The sequence below is a fragment of the Neovison vison genome, chromosome 2 (genome assembly GCF_020171115.1).
Source record: "Neovison vison isolate M4711 chromosome 2, ASM_NN_V1, whole genome shotgun sequence".
Taxonomy (NCBI): domain Eukaryota; kingdom Metazoa; phylum Chordata; class Mammalia; order Carnivora; family Mustelidae; genus Neogale; species Neogale vison.
Genome location: NC_058092.1, coordinates 30824719 through 30838857, shown reverse-complemented (window position 1 = coordinate 30838857; position 14139 = coordinate 30824719). Strand labels below are relative to the sequence as shown.

The following is a 14139-nucleotide window of genomic DNA, read 5'->3' as shown; positions in this document are numbered from 1 at the left end:
GGAGTGTGAGAGAGAGGGAATCTCCAACAGACTCCCTGCTGAGCAAGGAGCCTGACATGGGGCTTGATCCCACAACCCTGAGATCATGACCTGAGCAGAAATCAAGAGCCAGTCTCTCAACCGACTGAGCTACCCAGGTGCCCCCAAATAGCTTTTTTTTTTTTTTTCCCCAAATAGCTTTCTTGGTTCCCTTTGTCACCTTTTGTTTCCTCATTACCATGCAAATCTTCCTATAAGAGGATTTTATGTTTTTTAAAATAAATTCTTATTAATTCTTGGTCATAGACTTCAATTTCCCAATTTTCCCTTGAACTTAAACATACCAATGAGGGTTTCAAGTTACAGATTATCTGGAAGGAACTATTCTTAGTATAATTTAGAGTTCAGAACATCATTAGGGAGACAAACCGAGGTACAAAGGAAATAGCCTAAAGGTATTTAAAAAATATGTTCCTATTCTCTTGGGGTAGGACTGGTAGAATTAAAGCAAATGGAAATGGTATGTTGTTTTTCTCACCTCTCCTGATTTGTTTTGGACCATGGGCTCCATTCTGATTTAGGAGTCTTTCCTGCTCAGCATTTCAGTGATAATTCTCCCCATGGTCTATAGGATCCCTGTTCTCTTTGTTTCTATAGCAACAGTCCCGTGTTGCTTGGCTAGAAGCAATTTGCTGCTGCTGTGGTGAAGCCCCGTTTTTTCATTCCTTTCTCCCCAGTTGCCTTGGTAACCAGCTTCTCCCTCTTTGGGTCTCTCAGTGGTAAATTCCACCCCCCTCTTTTTTTCTCTCTCTAGTAACAGTCACCTGGTCATGACTTGGATAGTGCTTTACCATCTGTGAGTGAGCACACTCTGTCATGGTCAGATTGTCATCATGAAATTAGCCTCCCTTTTGCTTTATTTGCATCATTTCTCCTGCCTGCCATCTTTCTAGTGGTTGTCATGGTAACCGTACCCTCTGAAAGTCTCCAGGCAAAGGCTCTACAGTTAACAACCATCATGTGAGAGTGTCTGCCAATATACTGCCACACATCTCGATTTTAAAACCAGCCCCAGGCGGGTACCACAAATTGGAGAGAACAGGCTTTTGATCAAAGCAGACTGGACTGAGAAAAGGAGGGACAGGGTACCCTAGGTTCTGATGTTCTCCAAACAATACATGTGGCTACAGGTTTTAGGCTAGGTCTGCAAGAGTGGCCATTATGCCAGCAGTGATCCAAGCAATGGAGAAATGTATCAACACTTATTCCAGGCAGGCCTATCATATGCTCTAAACTTGCAGGGGGTAATTTCTCTGGCCCAAGGGATCCGGGTGATATGACCTGAGAGCTAGGCAGAGACCAGTGATCTCAGCCAGAAAAAAAATTAACCCTTAAATTGGTTAACAAGGGGTTGATAGAATGTATATTTAGGTAATTTACATGGTCTGAAAATTACTCTGGCCTTAGGTTGTTGCTCTTACCTTCTTAGTGAGGCAGATGGGGTGTTACTGTTATAATAATACGAAGTGTTCAACAAATGGTGGTCATTCTGTGCTAGGGTGTTGTAGTAGGTACTTTTCAGATATAACTTCAATTTATCCTTATGACAGTCCTGAGAGGTATTTCATGATAAAACTGAGGCTAAAAGGTAAAGTTAATTGTGTGAGGTCACACAGCAGCGGATAAGTAGCAAAACTGGGATTTGAACCGTGGTCTATGATTTCAAAGCTTGCTCTTTCCTTCTTAGATTTTATTTATTTGAGATAGAGAGAGAGAGAACATGAGTGGGGGAAGAGGGACAGAGGGAGAGGGAGAGGGAGAGGGAGAAGCAGACTCCCCACTGAGCAGGGAGCCTATTTTGGGGCTCAATCCCAGGACCCTGGAATCATACCCTGAGCCGAAGGCAGATGTTTAATTGAGCCACCCAGGCGTCCCAGGTTGTAGGGTTTCCTGAATTTTGGTCCTCTGGTCTCCACTTTAATTTGAGGGTTACTACTTCTTTACCCTTTCTTCCTTCCTTATTTTTCCTCTTCATATTTTGTGGGTTGTTTACTTGCTGTTCTTAACCCATTTCTTGCATTCTTTTCACCAAAAAGGAGAAAACTTTTGTCCCGCCTTCTGATTGTGTCTGGCTTTGCGTTTGGGATAAAAATGTTAGAGCAGCCGCCCTTGCCTGAGAACTGGGCAGATATCTGATCCTGGAGAACACCACACATCTATCTAGCTCACTGGCTCTAGCAGTAGATAGGCAAACCATTCTCCTTTCCGTTTAACAATTATTGGGTATCTTTCTGTATCAGACACTGTGCTAGCCACTGGAGATACAGCAATGACTTAGGCAGAATCTGTTCCTTGCCTTTATGGAGCTAACAGCCTGGAATGGAAATCAGACAATACACAAGAAATCAGTATATAGGGGCGCCTGGGTGGCTCAGTGGGTTAAGGCCTCTGCTTTCGGCTCAGGTCATGATCCCAGGATGCTGGGATCGAGCCTCGCATCCGGCTCTCTGCTCAGCAAGGAGCCTGCTTTCCTTCCTCTCTCTCTGCCTGCCTCTCTACCTACCTGTGATCTCTGTCAAATAAAAAAAAAAAGAAATCAGTATATATTTTTATATTGTAATTAGTGGTATGATGAAAAGAACTAGGCGCCATGAAAGAAAAAATAACAGGGATATAAAAAAAAAAAATAACAGGGATAGACTTGAGATAGGACTGCTATCCCTCATTTAAGAGAGGAGATAGTTTCTAAAAAAATCAATCTTTTTAATAAATCGATAATCAGTTATTAAAAAAAAAAAAACAAAAAACAACCAAAAAGGAGAGAGGAAGATTGTCGAGCCTCTGATACCAGCAAGCTGATGACAGACATGTCGAAGCTTCTTAAGCTTGGAAACCGTGGTCTCGCCCCACCCACCCCTCCTCTGGTCCTCCTCGCGGAACCCTACGTATGCGCAGGCGCACTGACGGTTGCCATGGGGACAGCTGCTCCCGCGCAATCGCAGATATCTTCAAGATGGCGGCGGCGGCGGCTGCACGAGCAGTTTCTGTGGGCGCCGGGCTACGGGGTCTGCCACGGACACTGCCTCTTGTAGTGATTCTCGGGGCCACGGGCACCGGCAAATCCACCCTGGCGTTGCAGCTAGGCCAGCGGCTCGGTGGAGAAATCGTTAGCGCTGACTCCATGCAGGTAAGAGTGCGGTTGGCCCCGGGCCTGCGAAACCCAGAGGCCGCCTGCGGGCCTGTGGTCGAGTGGATCCCCTGTCGCATGGTAGTAGTGGGTGATCCCCGAGGCTTGTGGGGCGGAGTGAAGGGAACCCATAATTACTAGAGGCCCACTGTGTACCAGACATAGTGTCAGGCGATTGAGTCAGTTTTCTCTCATTTGCTTCTCAAGACGTTGCTGTTGTTAGATGCTATCTCCATTGACGCTTGAGGGAATTCACCTAGGGAGATGAAACGGCTTTCTCCGTGTCACATAGCGAATAAGGGGAGGAGGTGGCATTTGAACCTACATGGTTGACAGGCGTCCAATAAATACCTGTTGAATGAAAATTGTTACAGCGCTTTTGCTATTTAGAGTACTCAGCGACAGCGGTATAAATCGGTTACCGTCTATGAATAACTCCTGAGGGAATGGAACAGGGTGGATATTCAGGAGACCTGCATTCTACTTCCGAATCTGCCATCGACCGCATGAGCTTAACGTATCTGTAAAGTGGAAAAAATGGCACCTACTTCCCAGGGCTGTGGTGCTAAATAAGTGAGAGCGTGAGTTTTAGAATGGAGAGCACGGTCCTGAAAAGGCCGGGCCAGGCACCTGGTAAACGTTTAAGTTGAGATTTTTAACTCCCTACTGGCTGATGGGAGCCAGGAGGCTTTGTCCTCTTCCTTGAGTTAGAGGGAAGCCGAGGAGGGTAATACACCTGGCACCCGGTTGCATTTGGGCTTGGGTTGAGAGTGGTTGACATTTAGGGTAAATCTGTGATGGAGGAATTGTAAACCCTATTTATTGAAGATAATTTGCAGTTAAAGAGTTTTTACAGAGTAAATGAGATGCTTGATGTGAAATGCCTGCCACTGAGTCTGGTATCTACCTGATGGGTACTCAGCAAGGAAAGGCATTCCTTCTCCCTACTACACCCGATAAACCTCTGGGCATGGTTTCTACCTTTATTAATTCATTTGGAGTGACATGGCCATCAACACACAAATGATTAGGATGATTCAACAAATGTTAGTTTGCAGCCTTTATTTTGTGTCAACTTCGAGAGACAGATTTTACCCCAAATCCCAGCCCTGTCTTTTCTAAGATATGTGACTTCAGCCTGACCTCTTTGTGCCTTTGTTTCTTCTGTACAATAGGAAGAAAAATACCAGTAACACAACATAATTGTGATGATTGATGTGATAAAGTGCGTAGAGCATTTAATACAAGATAGGGTGCATGGTGCTAAAAATATAAGTGCTATTTTCTGCAAGGCTCTTTGGAAAGAGGAAATCATAATCCGCTTCCTCAGGGAGTTTTAGTCCAGCTAAACATGAAACAGAGCAATTAGAAAGTGTGTGAACTATGATATTAATGATGCTTTGCAAGGTGGATGGGGTAGGGAGGAGAGAAACCACAAATGTTAAATTTTATACTAAACCATATAGTTTCTGAGAAGGGAGAAATCCATGAAGGCTGATACAGTTAGTCATGTAAAGCTCTCTGAAAAGGGACTTGAAAGGTGAAATTTAGGATAAGAAGAAAAGGCATGTCAAAGGAAGGAACATGAGTGAAGATTTAGGTGAATATGTAGGACAGTGAATGTAGAACAGTGTGTATGTAGGACAGTGAAAGAAGGATGTTCATTAGGTATTGTAGATATTCTGGATGGAATGGAATATGAGTAACATGATGAAGGCAGTGTGTAAGAAGCATTCATTTGTGAACAGTATGCAGAGTGAATTGGATGTGGGGGGTGGGTGTTAGGAATGCGGGGGAAGGGAGAGGTGTAACTTTTTTAAAAAATTTTTTTATTTATTTGACAGACAGAGATCACAAGTAGGCAGAGAGAAAGAGGGAAGCAGGCTCCCCGCCGAGCAGAGAGCCCAACACGGGGCTTGATTCCAGGACCCCGAGATTATGACCTGGGCCGAAGGCAGAGGCTTTAACCTACTGAGCCACTCAGGTGCCCTGTAACTTTTTTTTTTTTTTTTTAAAGATATATTTATTTGAGGGCTGCCTGGGTGGCTCAGTGGGTTAATCCTCTGCCTTCAGCTCAGGTCATGATCTCAGGATCCTGGGATTGAGGCCCGCATCAGGCTCTCTGCTGGGCGGGGAGCCTGCTTCCTCCTCCCACTCTCTCTCTTTCTGCTTGCCTCTCTGCCTGCTTGTGATCTCTCTCTGTCAAATAAATAAAATCTTTAAAAAAAAAAAAAGATATTTATTTGAGAGAGAGAGAGAGTGTGTACTTGAGCAAGCTGGGGGAGAGGGAGAGAATCTTAAAGCAGATTCCTCTCTGAGTGTGGAGCCTACCATGGGGCTCGATCCCAGGAACCTGAGATCATGACCTGAGATGAAATCAAGAGTTGGACACTTGGGGCGCCTGGGTGGCTCAGTGGGTTAAGCTGCTGCCTTCGGCTCAGGTCATGATCTCGGGGTCCTGGGATCGAGTCCCGCATCGGGCTCTCTGCTTGGCAGGGAGCCTGCTTCCCTCTCTCTCTCTCTGCCTGCCTCTCCCTCTACTTGTGATTTCTCTCTGTCAAATAAATAAATAAAAATCTTTAAAAAAAAAAAAAAAAAGAGTTGGACACTTAACTTACTGAGCCACTCAGTTGCCCCAAGATGTAACATTTTTTGAAGGTATAATCATGTTACAGTGAGCTGGTCACTGATTGCTGAAAGAAGAATGAAGGACATAATAGACTGAAGATTCAGGTTTGTATGCCTGGGAGAGTCTGGTGAGCCTTGGAATCAGGAAGATTTGGCAAGGCACAGTGGGAGTAGCAACAGGACATCCAAGGGGAAAGTCTGCTGGGTAGTGGGGAGTGTGCAGCAGGTGTGACTCCACTTCAAGACTCTTGTACTTACTGTCTCTGCCTGGTGGCACTTATTCCTCTATTTAACCATGTGGCTTGCTTTCTCTCCTCATTCATGTCTTTACTCTGATGTCCTCCTACTGAGGCCTTCTCTGATCATCCCATTTAAAGTAACACGTCACCGGGGTGCCTGGGTGGCCCAGTCATTGGGCATTTGCCTTCAGCTCGGGTCATGATCCCAACATGGAGCACCATGTTGGGCTCCCTGCTCCACGGGAAGCCTGCTTCTCACTCTCCTCTTGCCCTGCTTGTATTCCATCTCTCACTGTCTCTCTCTCTCTGTCAAATAAATAAATAAAAATCTTTAAAAATAAAAAATAAAATAACACACCACCAATCCCTGTTCCCTATCTTTCTCATATAGCAAACAGTCCTTGTCAGGGGAAATGTTCCCAGAAAATCATCTTAATTTTACATCATCTTTTTTTTTTTTCCCCAGATTTTACTTATTTATTTGAGAGAGAGCACACAAGCATGAACGGTGGGGAGGGGCAGAAGGAGAGGGCAAAGCAGACTCCCCATGAAGCAGGAGGCCTGACATGGGGCTCCATCCCAGGAACCTGGGATCAGGACCTGAGCCAAAGGCAGATGCTTAACTGACTGAGACACCCAGGTGCCCCAATTTTACATCTGTTTTTAAGTAAGTTAGTGTGTTCTAGCTCTGTAATAGCTGTTATCCATATCTCAGGAGTGTTTCTTTTCTCATAACTGTACCTTAAGGTTGAGGTTGCCAGAGGTGGTGTTCGGTGTAAAATAGGTCATGTCAATGTGCCTTGTATAATGCTGATGATATGGTAGACCCTTAATATTTGATGAAATATTTTAAAGAATATTTTATTTATTTGACAGAGAGAGAAAGATAGCGAGAGAGGGAACACAGGGGGAGTGGGAGAGGGAGAAGTAGGCTTTCTGTTGAGCAGGGAGCCTCATGGGGGCTGGAGCCCAAGACCCTGGGAGCATGACCCCAGCCAACCCATACCTAACGAATGAGCCACCCAGGTGCCCCGGATGAAATATTTGTTGGCTTGCCTTATTAAAACAGCACATCTTGATCCATTCAGATTTTTTCCTGTGGTTATATAGGTAACTGAAATATAAGACTTAAATTTCTTTCATCCTAGGGATGCCATGAGGATTAATTGATATGAAAACACTTTGAAAATTATCCAGCTTTCTGAACTGGCTATAGGTTGTGTTTAGTTTTGATTATATCATGGATATTTGTAACATTTCCTCTTGGTCCCTATTGGAAAACTTTGATCTTTGATTTTACTTTTCAGTCTAAATAATGATATAAAGTATCACAGCCCCATTTACGTGGCCATACACAGTTCTTCATTTCTACCTTTGCTTACATGCCCCTGTTATCTGTTTCACTTGCTTTTTTTTTTTTTTTTTTTTTTTTTTAAGATTTATTTATTTATTTGACAGGCAGAGATCACAAGTAGGCAGAGAGGCAGCCAGGGGGGAGGATGGAAGCAGGTTCCCCGCTGAGCAGAGAGCCGATGTGGTGCTCGAGGACCCTTACTGGGATCATGACCTGAGTGGAAGGCAGAGGCTTTAACCCACTGAGCCACCCAGGTGCCCCTCTTTCACTTATTTTTTATCCAGAGAAAGGAGATGGCACTTTTTAGTCACTTGAGGTTGACTCAGAATTTTTGGTAAGCATGTGAACAAAATTATGCTTATTTTTTTGTTTATTTTTTTTTTTAAAGATTTTATTTATTTATTTGACAGAGAGAAATCACAAGTAGATGGAGAGGCAGGCAGAGAGAGAGAGGGAAGCAGGCTCCCTGCTGAGCAGAGAGCCCGATGCAGGACTCGATCCCAGGAACCTGAGATCATGACCTGAGCCGAAGGCAGCGGCTTAACCCACTGAGCCAGCCAGGCGCCCCCAAAATTATGTTTAAAGAAAGAATTGAAGTATAGTGGACACACATTACATTTTCAGTTTCAGGTGTATAAAGTGATATTCTTTAAAAAAAAAAATGACATTCTTAGTGTTGGATTACCAGCTCCTTGAAAGAGCATTTTCAATTGCGAATAAATACACAGGCAGAATGATAATAATAACTTAAATTTGTATAGCAGATTTGTTTATAATATACTTACAGATGCTTTGTATTCTCACAATAACCTTGTAAAGTAGATACTGTCATTTCACAGGTAAGGAAACAGGCTTTGCAATAAGGTCTTACAGTAAGTAGCAAACCTGGAGTTGAACATCGTTGTTTACTTTCCATGCCCACTGCTTTGTCCACAGGAAACCATCCCCTGTAGATGAGGCAGGAGCAGTGGTGCTCAGTCATTAGGGAGTTACTTCTTTTTTTTCTCCCCCCTAAATATTTTATTTATTTGACACAGAGAGAGAGAGAGATAGTGAGAGAGGGAACACAAGCAGGGGGAGTAGGAGAGGGAGAAGCAGGCCCCCAGCCAGGCAAGGAGCCTGATGTGAGGCTTGATCCCAGGATGCTGGCATCATGACCTGAGCTGAAGGCAGATGCTTAACGACTGAGCCACTGAGGCACCCTGAGAGTATTTCTTTTTTCTTTTTTTTAAAAGATTTATTTATTTATTTATTTGACAGGGATCACAAGTAGGCAGAGCAGCAGACAGAGAGAGAGGGGGAAGCAGGCTCCCTGCGGAGCAGAGAGCCCCATATGGGGCTCGATCCCAGGACCCTGGGATCATGACCCGAGCCGAAGGCAGAGGCTTAACCCACTGAACCACCCAGACGCCTCCCTGAGAGAATTTAACTTGTGTGCCACTCTTCTTTCCCAGGAGTGTGCTACATTTTCATCAGGATTGAAAATGTATTTTAGGGTTCATATTGTGAGTTGTAGTGTGAATTCATGGTGATGTCTGTCTGGTGGAGTGTTTGAAGCTTAGTGGTGGCCACATAATGGGCGGCTTAAGGGGATAAAACTTGCTGCAACTAAGAGATATAATTTAATGTCAGTAATTTAATGATACCTGGAGAGAATGTTTACTGAAACCAAAGAGAAACTTGGCCTTGTGGAGAGCCTAGATGGAACAGTAAACTTTGTTATACAGCCACACAGACCAAAAAGTAACCGAATGGAAAGTGTGATAATTAGAATGTTCCTCCAAAGTTCCAAGTTGATTTTTTTTTTTTAAAGATTTTATTTATTTATTTGTCAGAGAGAGAGGGAGAGAGAGTGAGCACAGGCAGACAGAGGCAGAGGGAGAAACAAGTATTTGCATTTTAATCCTTTTGGAATGATGTCTAGAATATTTTATTTTGTAAGTGTAATAGTAATTCAAAAAGGATTGCAAGACACTTTTTTTTTTTTTTTAAGATTTTATTTATTTATTTATTTGACAGAGAGGAGAGAGAGAGAGAGACACTGAGAGAGGGAACACAAGCAGGGGGAGTGGGAAAGGGAGAAGCAGGCCTTCTGCTGAGCAGGGAGCCCAACACAGGGCTTTATCCCAGGACCCTGGGATCAGGACCTGAGCCGAAGGCAGATGTTTAATGACTGGGACACCCAGATGCCCCAAAACACTGTCTTAAAATTTATTTTATTATTTTTTTTGAAAATGAACTTTTTTTTTTTAAGATTTTATTTATTTATTTGACAGACACAGATGACAAGTAGGCAGAGAGGCAGGCAGAGAGAGAGGAGGAAGCAGGCCCCCTGCTGAGCAGAGAGCCTGATGTGGGGCTTGATCCCAGGACCCTGGGATCGTGACCTGAGCTGAAGGCAGAGGCTTTAACCCACTGAGCCACCCAGGCGCCCCTGTCTTCAAATTTAAATTGTCTTGCACCCCATAATTACTTTGTTATCCCTTTATTTTACCTTAACTGTAGGGAGATCCCTTTGTCCTACCTTGACTGTAGGGCCATCCCTATTGGGGCAGTTCCCTTCTAGGGAAAGTGATTATTTTTGTAAACATTGAATAAGTAAGTGCTTTAAGTATTGAGGTAGCTTCTTTGAGGGAAAATGACAGTGGAGTGTTAAGGGTAGTATATCTTAGGATGATAATGTCGTCATGGAGCCTAATGGTGACTTGCTTCTGTAGCCATGTAGCATACGAAGGTCCTGCCTGGCTTTTTGCTTCCCATTCTCATGCACTTAATTTGTTGAGTGGGACATCAGAAACACTCTGAGGAATTACTTGCTTAGGGACTACTGCTGGACTCTGCTTTGGATTTTTGCATGGTAGGTGTGACAAAAGTGAAAAACAACATTTGTGCTTAATTTCCTGAGTTTTCCAAACCCCAGTTTCACAAATTATAGAAACTAAATATTGTTAATCAGTGGTAAGAGTCTGCTTTTAAGGAAGGACAGGTAATGCAATCCCTGTTTTCCAGGATGGAAAAACTGAGGCCCAGAAGATTAAAGAGCATGCTAGAGATCTCCCTGCAAGATACTGGTACACCTGGGAATTGGATCTAGGTCTTCTGACTCCAGTGTAGTGTCTGATATATTGCAGGAAGATGATACTGAAGGTCTTCTTTTCAGTCTGAGTCTTTTTCTTGGCATGTAAATTCAAGGTACAATACATCGCCTTCAGTCACTGGATGAAACATTGTACTGAGAAACATGAGGCACTTGCCAAAAGATGTACAATGACTGCCTGGAAATACAGACTGCCAACTATATGCCAAGAGAAAAATAAACAAAGTGTTCTATTTGGGTTTATAGAGAGGAAGTATCTCTAATGCCTTAGTTCTTCAAGTCCTGTGGAGAAGCAGTAGTCATACATAGGAGCACAGTTCCCTTTGTGTTTGTCTAAACCTACAAGAGGAGAAGCAAACGATTTTTAGCAATCTGACTTGTGAGCAGGCTGTGTGTCATCTAATAGAGGCGGAGCTCTGCGTTCTTTTTGTCTGCTTTGGGACATAATTTAGGAGCAGTTTTTTTTTTTTTTTTTTTAAACCAAAGGACTATTTGTCTGATACTGCTCAAGGAAGATCTGGGATGCATGGGGGAGGAATATGAAAGGAGAGATGGGAGGGTGGATCACAGTGGCTTAGTAGGACATGAAATAAAAGTCACAAAAATCTGTTACCCAGGAGAGATGGGAGCTATCTGGAGGCTATTTGCAGAGAAAGAGGGGAAGCAGGCTTCCCGCTGAGCAGAGAGCCCGATGTTGGGGTTTGATCCCAGGACCCTGAGATCATGACCTGAGCGGAAGGCAGAGGCTTAACCCACTGAGCCACCCAGGTGCCCCCAGAAGCGATCTTTGAAAAAATAAATACCTTAGCCTGACAGGAGGCTAAGAGGGAAATCTCAAAATTTTTGACTCATCTAAAAAATCTGTTACGAGTTTCTAGATCCCTTAGATCACCTCCATTGTGACTGAATTTAGTTTTCCTTTGCCTACAGTATTAAACCTGGGTGGGTTGTTCATATACTGTATATTCACTTCTTTGCAGCTATGGGAAGAACTCTGGAATCAAACATCCTATGTTATGTAAGGAAAGAGAAGTTGCCACTGGCCAAATGAGAAACCATAGGCGAGCATAGATAGGACTTGCAGGTTCCGATTAGTGAGGATGAAATGCTGTTCTGATGTTTCCGTGCTTGGGGCAAGGTGTTGAAACTGCTCTTCTTCAAAAGGAGTATACATTCGAGACATGCAAGTTATTTGGGGTAAATAGGAATTCGCCTATGTGATTTGTATGTGGCTTACCTAAGTTGTTTTTGGTTTCTTGTGTAGTTTGAATTCTTCAGATAAATTTGAATCAGACTGTGGTCCTGTTTGCCTCCTTGCTTACCTTTGGGGTTCTGGCTCTGACACCACTGCTGTTTCCTCATTGTGGGATCCAGCGTTCAAGTTTTTTTTTTTTTTTTTTTCCAATTTATTCATTTTCAGAAAAACAGTATTCATTATTTTTTCACCACACCCAGTGCTCCATGCAAGCCGTGCCCTCTATAATACCCACCACCTGGTACCCCAACCTCCCACCCCCCCGCCACTTCAAACCCCTCAGATTGTTTTTCAGAGTCCATAGTCTCTCATGGTTCATCTCCCCTTCCAATTTACCCAAAAGCACATACCCTCCCCAATGTCCATAACCCTACCCCCCTTCTCCCAACCCCCCTCCCCCCAGCAACCCACAGTTTGTTTCGTGAGATCAAGAGTCACTTATGGTTTGTCTCCCTCCCTATCCCATCTTGTTTCATGGATTCTTCTCCTACCCACTTAAGCCCCCATGTTGCATCACCACTTCCTCATATCAGGGAGATCATATGATAGTTGTCTTTCTCCGCTTGACTTATTTCGCTAAGCATGACACGCTCTAATTCCATCCATGTTGTCGCAAATGGCAAGATTTCGTTTCTTTTGATGGCTGCATAGTATTCCATTGTGTATATATACCACATCTTCTTTATCCATTCATCTGTTGATGGACATCTAGGTTCTTTCCATAGTTTGGCTATTGTGGACATTGCTGCTATAAACATTCGGGTGCACGTGCCCCTTTGGATCACTACATTTGTATCTTTAGGGTAAATACCCAGTAGTGCAATTGCTGGGTCATAGGGCAGTTCTATTTTCAACATTTTGAGGAACCTCCATGCTGTTTTCCAGAGTGGTTGCACCAGCTTGCATTCCCACCAACAGTGTAGGAGGGTTCCCCTTTCTCCGCATCCTCGCCAGCATCTGTCATTTCCTGACTTGTTGATTTTAGCCATTCTGACTGGTGTGAGGTGATATCTCATTGTGGTTTTGATTTGTATTTCCCTGATGCCGAGTGATATGGAGCACTTTTTCATGTGTCTGTTGGCCATCTGGATGTTTTCTTTGCAGAAACGTCTGTTCATGTCCTCTGCCCATTTCTTGATTGGATTATTTGTTCTTTGGGTGTTGAGTTTGTTAAGTTCTTTATAGATTTTGGACACTAGTCCTTTATCTGATATGTCATTTGCAAATATCTTCTCCCATTCTGTCAGTTGTCTTTTGGTTTTGTTAACTGTTTCCTTTGCTGTGCAAAAGCTTTTGATTTTGATGAAATCCCAAAAGTTCATTTTTGCCTTTGCTTCCCTTGCCTTTGGCGATGTTCCTAGGAAGAGGTTGCTGCGGCTGAGGTCGAAGAGGTTGCTGCCTGTGTTCTCCTCAAGGATTTTGATGGATTCCTTTCTCACATTGAGGTCCTTAATCCATTTTGAATCTATTTTTGTGTGTGGTGTAAGGAAATGGTCCAATTTCATTTTTCTGCACGTGGCTGTCCAATTTTCCCAACACCATTTATTGAAGAGGCTGTCTTTTTTCCATTGGACATTCTTTCCTGCTTTGTCGAAGATTAGTTGACCATAGAGTTGAGGGTCTATTTCTGGGCTCTCTATTCTGTTCCATTGGTCTATGTGTCTGTTTTTTTTTTGTTTTTTTTTTTTAAGATTTTATTTATTTATTTGACAGAGAGAGAGAGAGATCACAAGCAGGCAGAGAGGCAGGCAGAGAGAGAGGAGGAAGCAGGCTCCCTGTTGAGCAGAGAGCCCGATGCGGGGCTCGATCCCAGGACCCTGAGATCATGACCTGAGCCGAAGGCAGAGGCTTAACCACTGAGCCACCCAGACGCCCCTATGTGTCTGTTTTTGTGCCAGTACCATGCTGTCTTGATGATGACAGCTTTGTAATAAAGCTTGAAGTCTGGAATTGTGATGCCACCAACTTTGGCTTTGTTTTGTTTTTTTTTTTTTTTGGCTTTGTTTTTCAATATCCCTTTGGCTATTCGAGGTCTTTTTTGGTTCCATATAAATTTTAAAATTATTTGTTCCATTTCTTTGAAAAAGATGGATGGTACTTTGATAGGAATTGCATTAAATGTGTAGATTGCTTTAGGTAGCATAGACATTTTCACAATATTTATTCTTCCAATCCAGGAGCATGGAACATTTTTCCATTTCTTTGTGTCTTCCTCAATTTCTTTCATGAGTACTTTATAGTTTTCTGAGTATAGATTCTTAGCCTCTTTGGTTAGGTTTATTCCTAGGTATCTTATGGTTTGGGGTGCAATTGTAAATGGGATTGACTCCTTAATTTCTCTTTCTTCTGTCTTGTTGTTGGTGTAGAGAAATGCAACTGATTTCTGTGCATTGATCTTAT

General features: G+C 43.2%; 1 protein-coding gene across 6 annotated transcripts in view; it reads left to right on the top strand.

Annotated features, from left to right (window-relative positions):
• TRIT1 (tRNA isopentenyltransferase 1) overlaps positions 1-14139 on the top strand; it is a 92440-nt gene that overhangs the window by 9539 nt on the left and 68762 nt on the right. For 5 of the 6 annotated variants that reach the window (XR_006383144.1, XM_044237905.1, XM_044237907.1 and 2 more), the window contains exon 1: positions 2993-3166. The exons of the other annotated variant lie outside the window; for it this stretch is intronic. Coding sequence is in view for 4 of the 5 variants with exons in the window: in XM_044237905.1 (XP_044093840.1) it covers positions 2993-3166 (174 nt within the window). In the remaining variant the exon portion in view is untranslated. Of the gene's footprint in view, positions 1-2992; positions 3167-14139 lie in introns of those variants that run through there. 6 annotated transcript variants of the gene reach the window in all.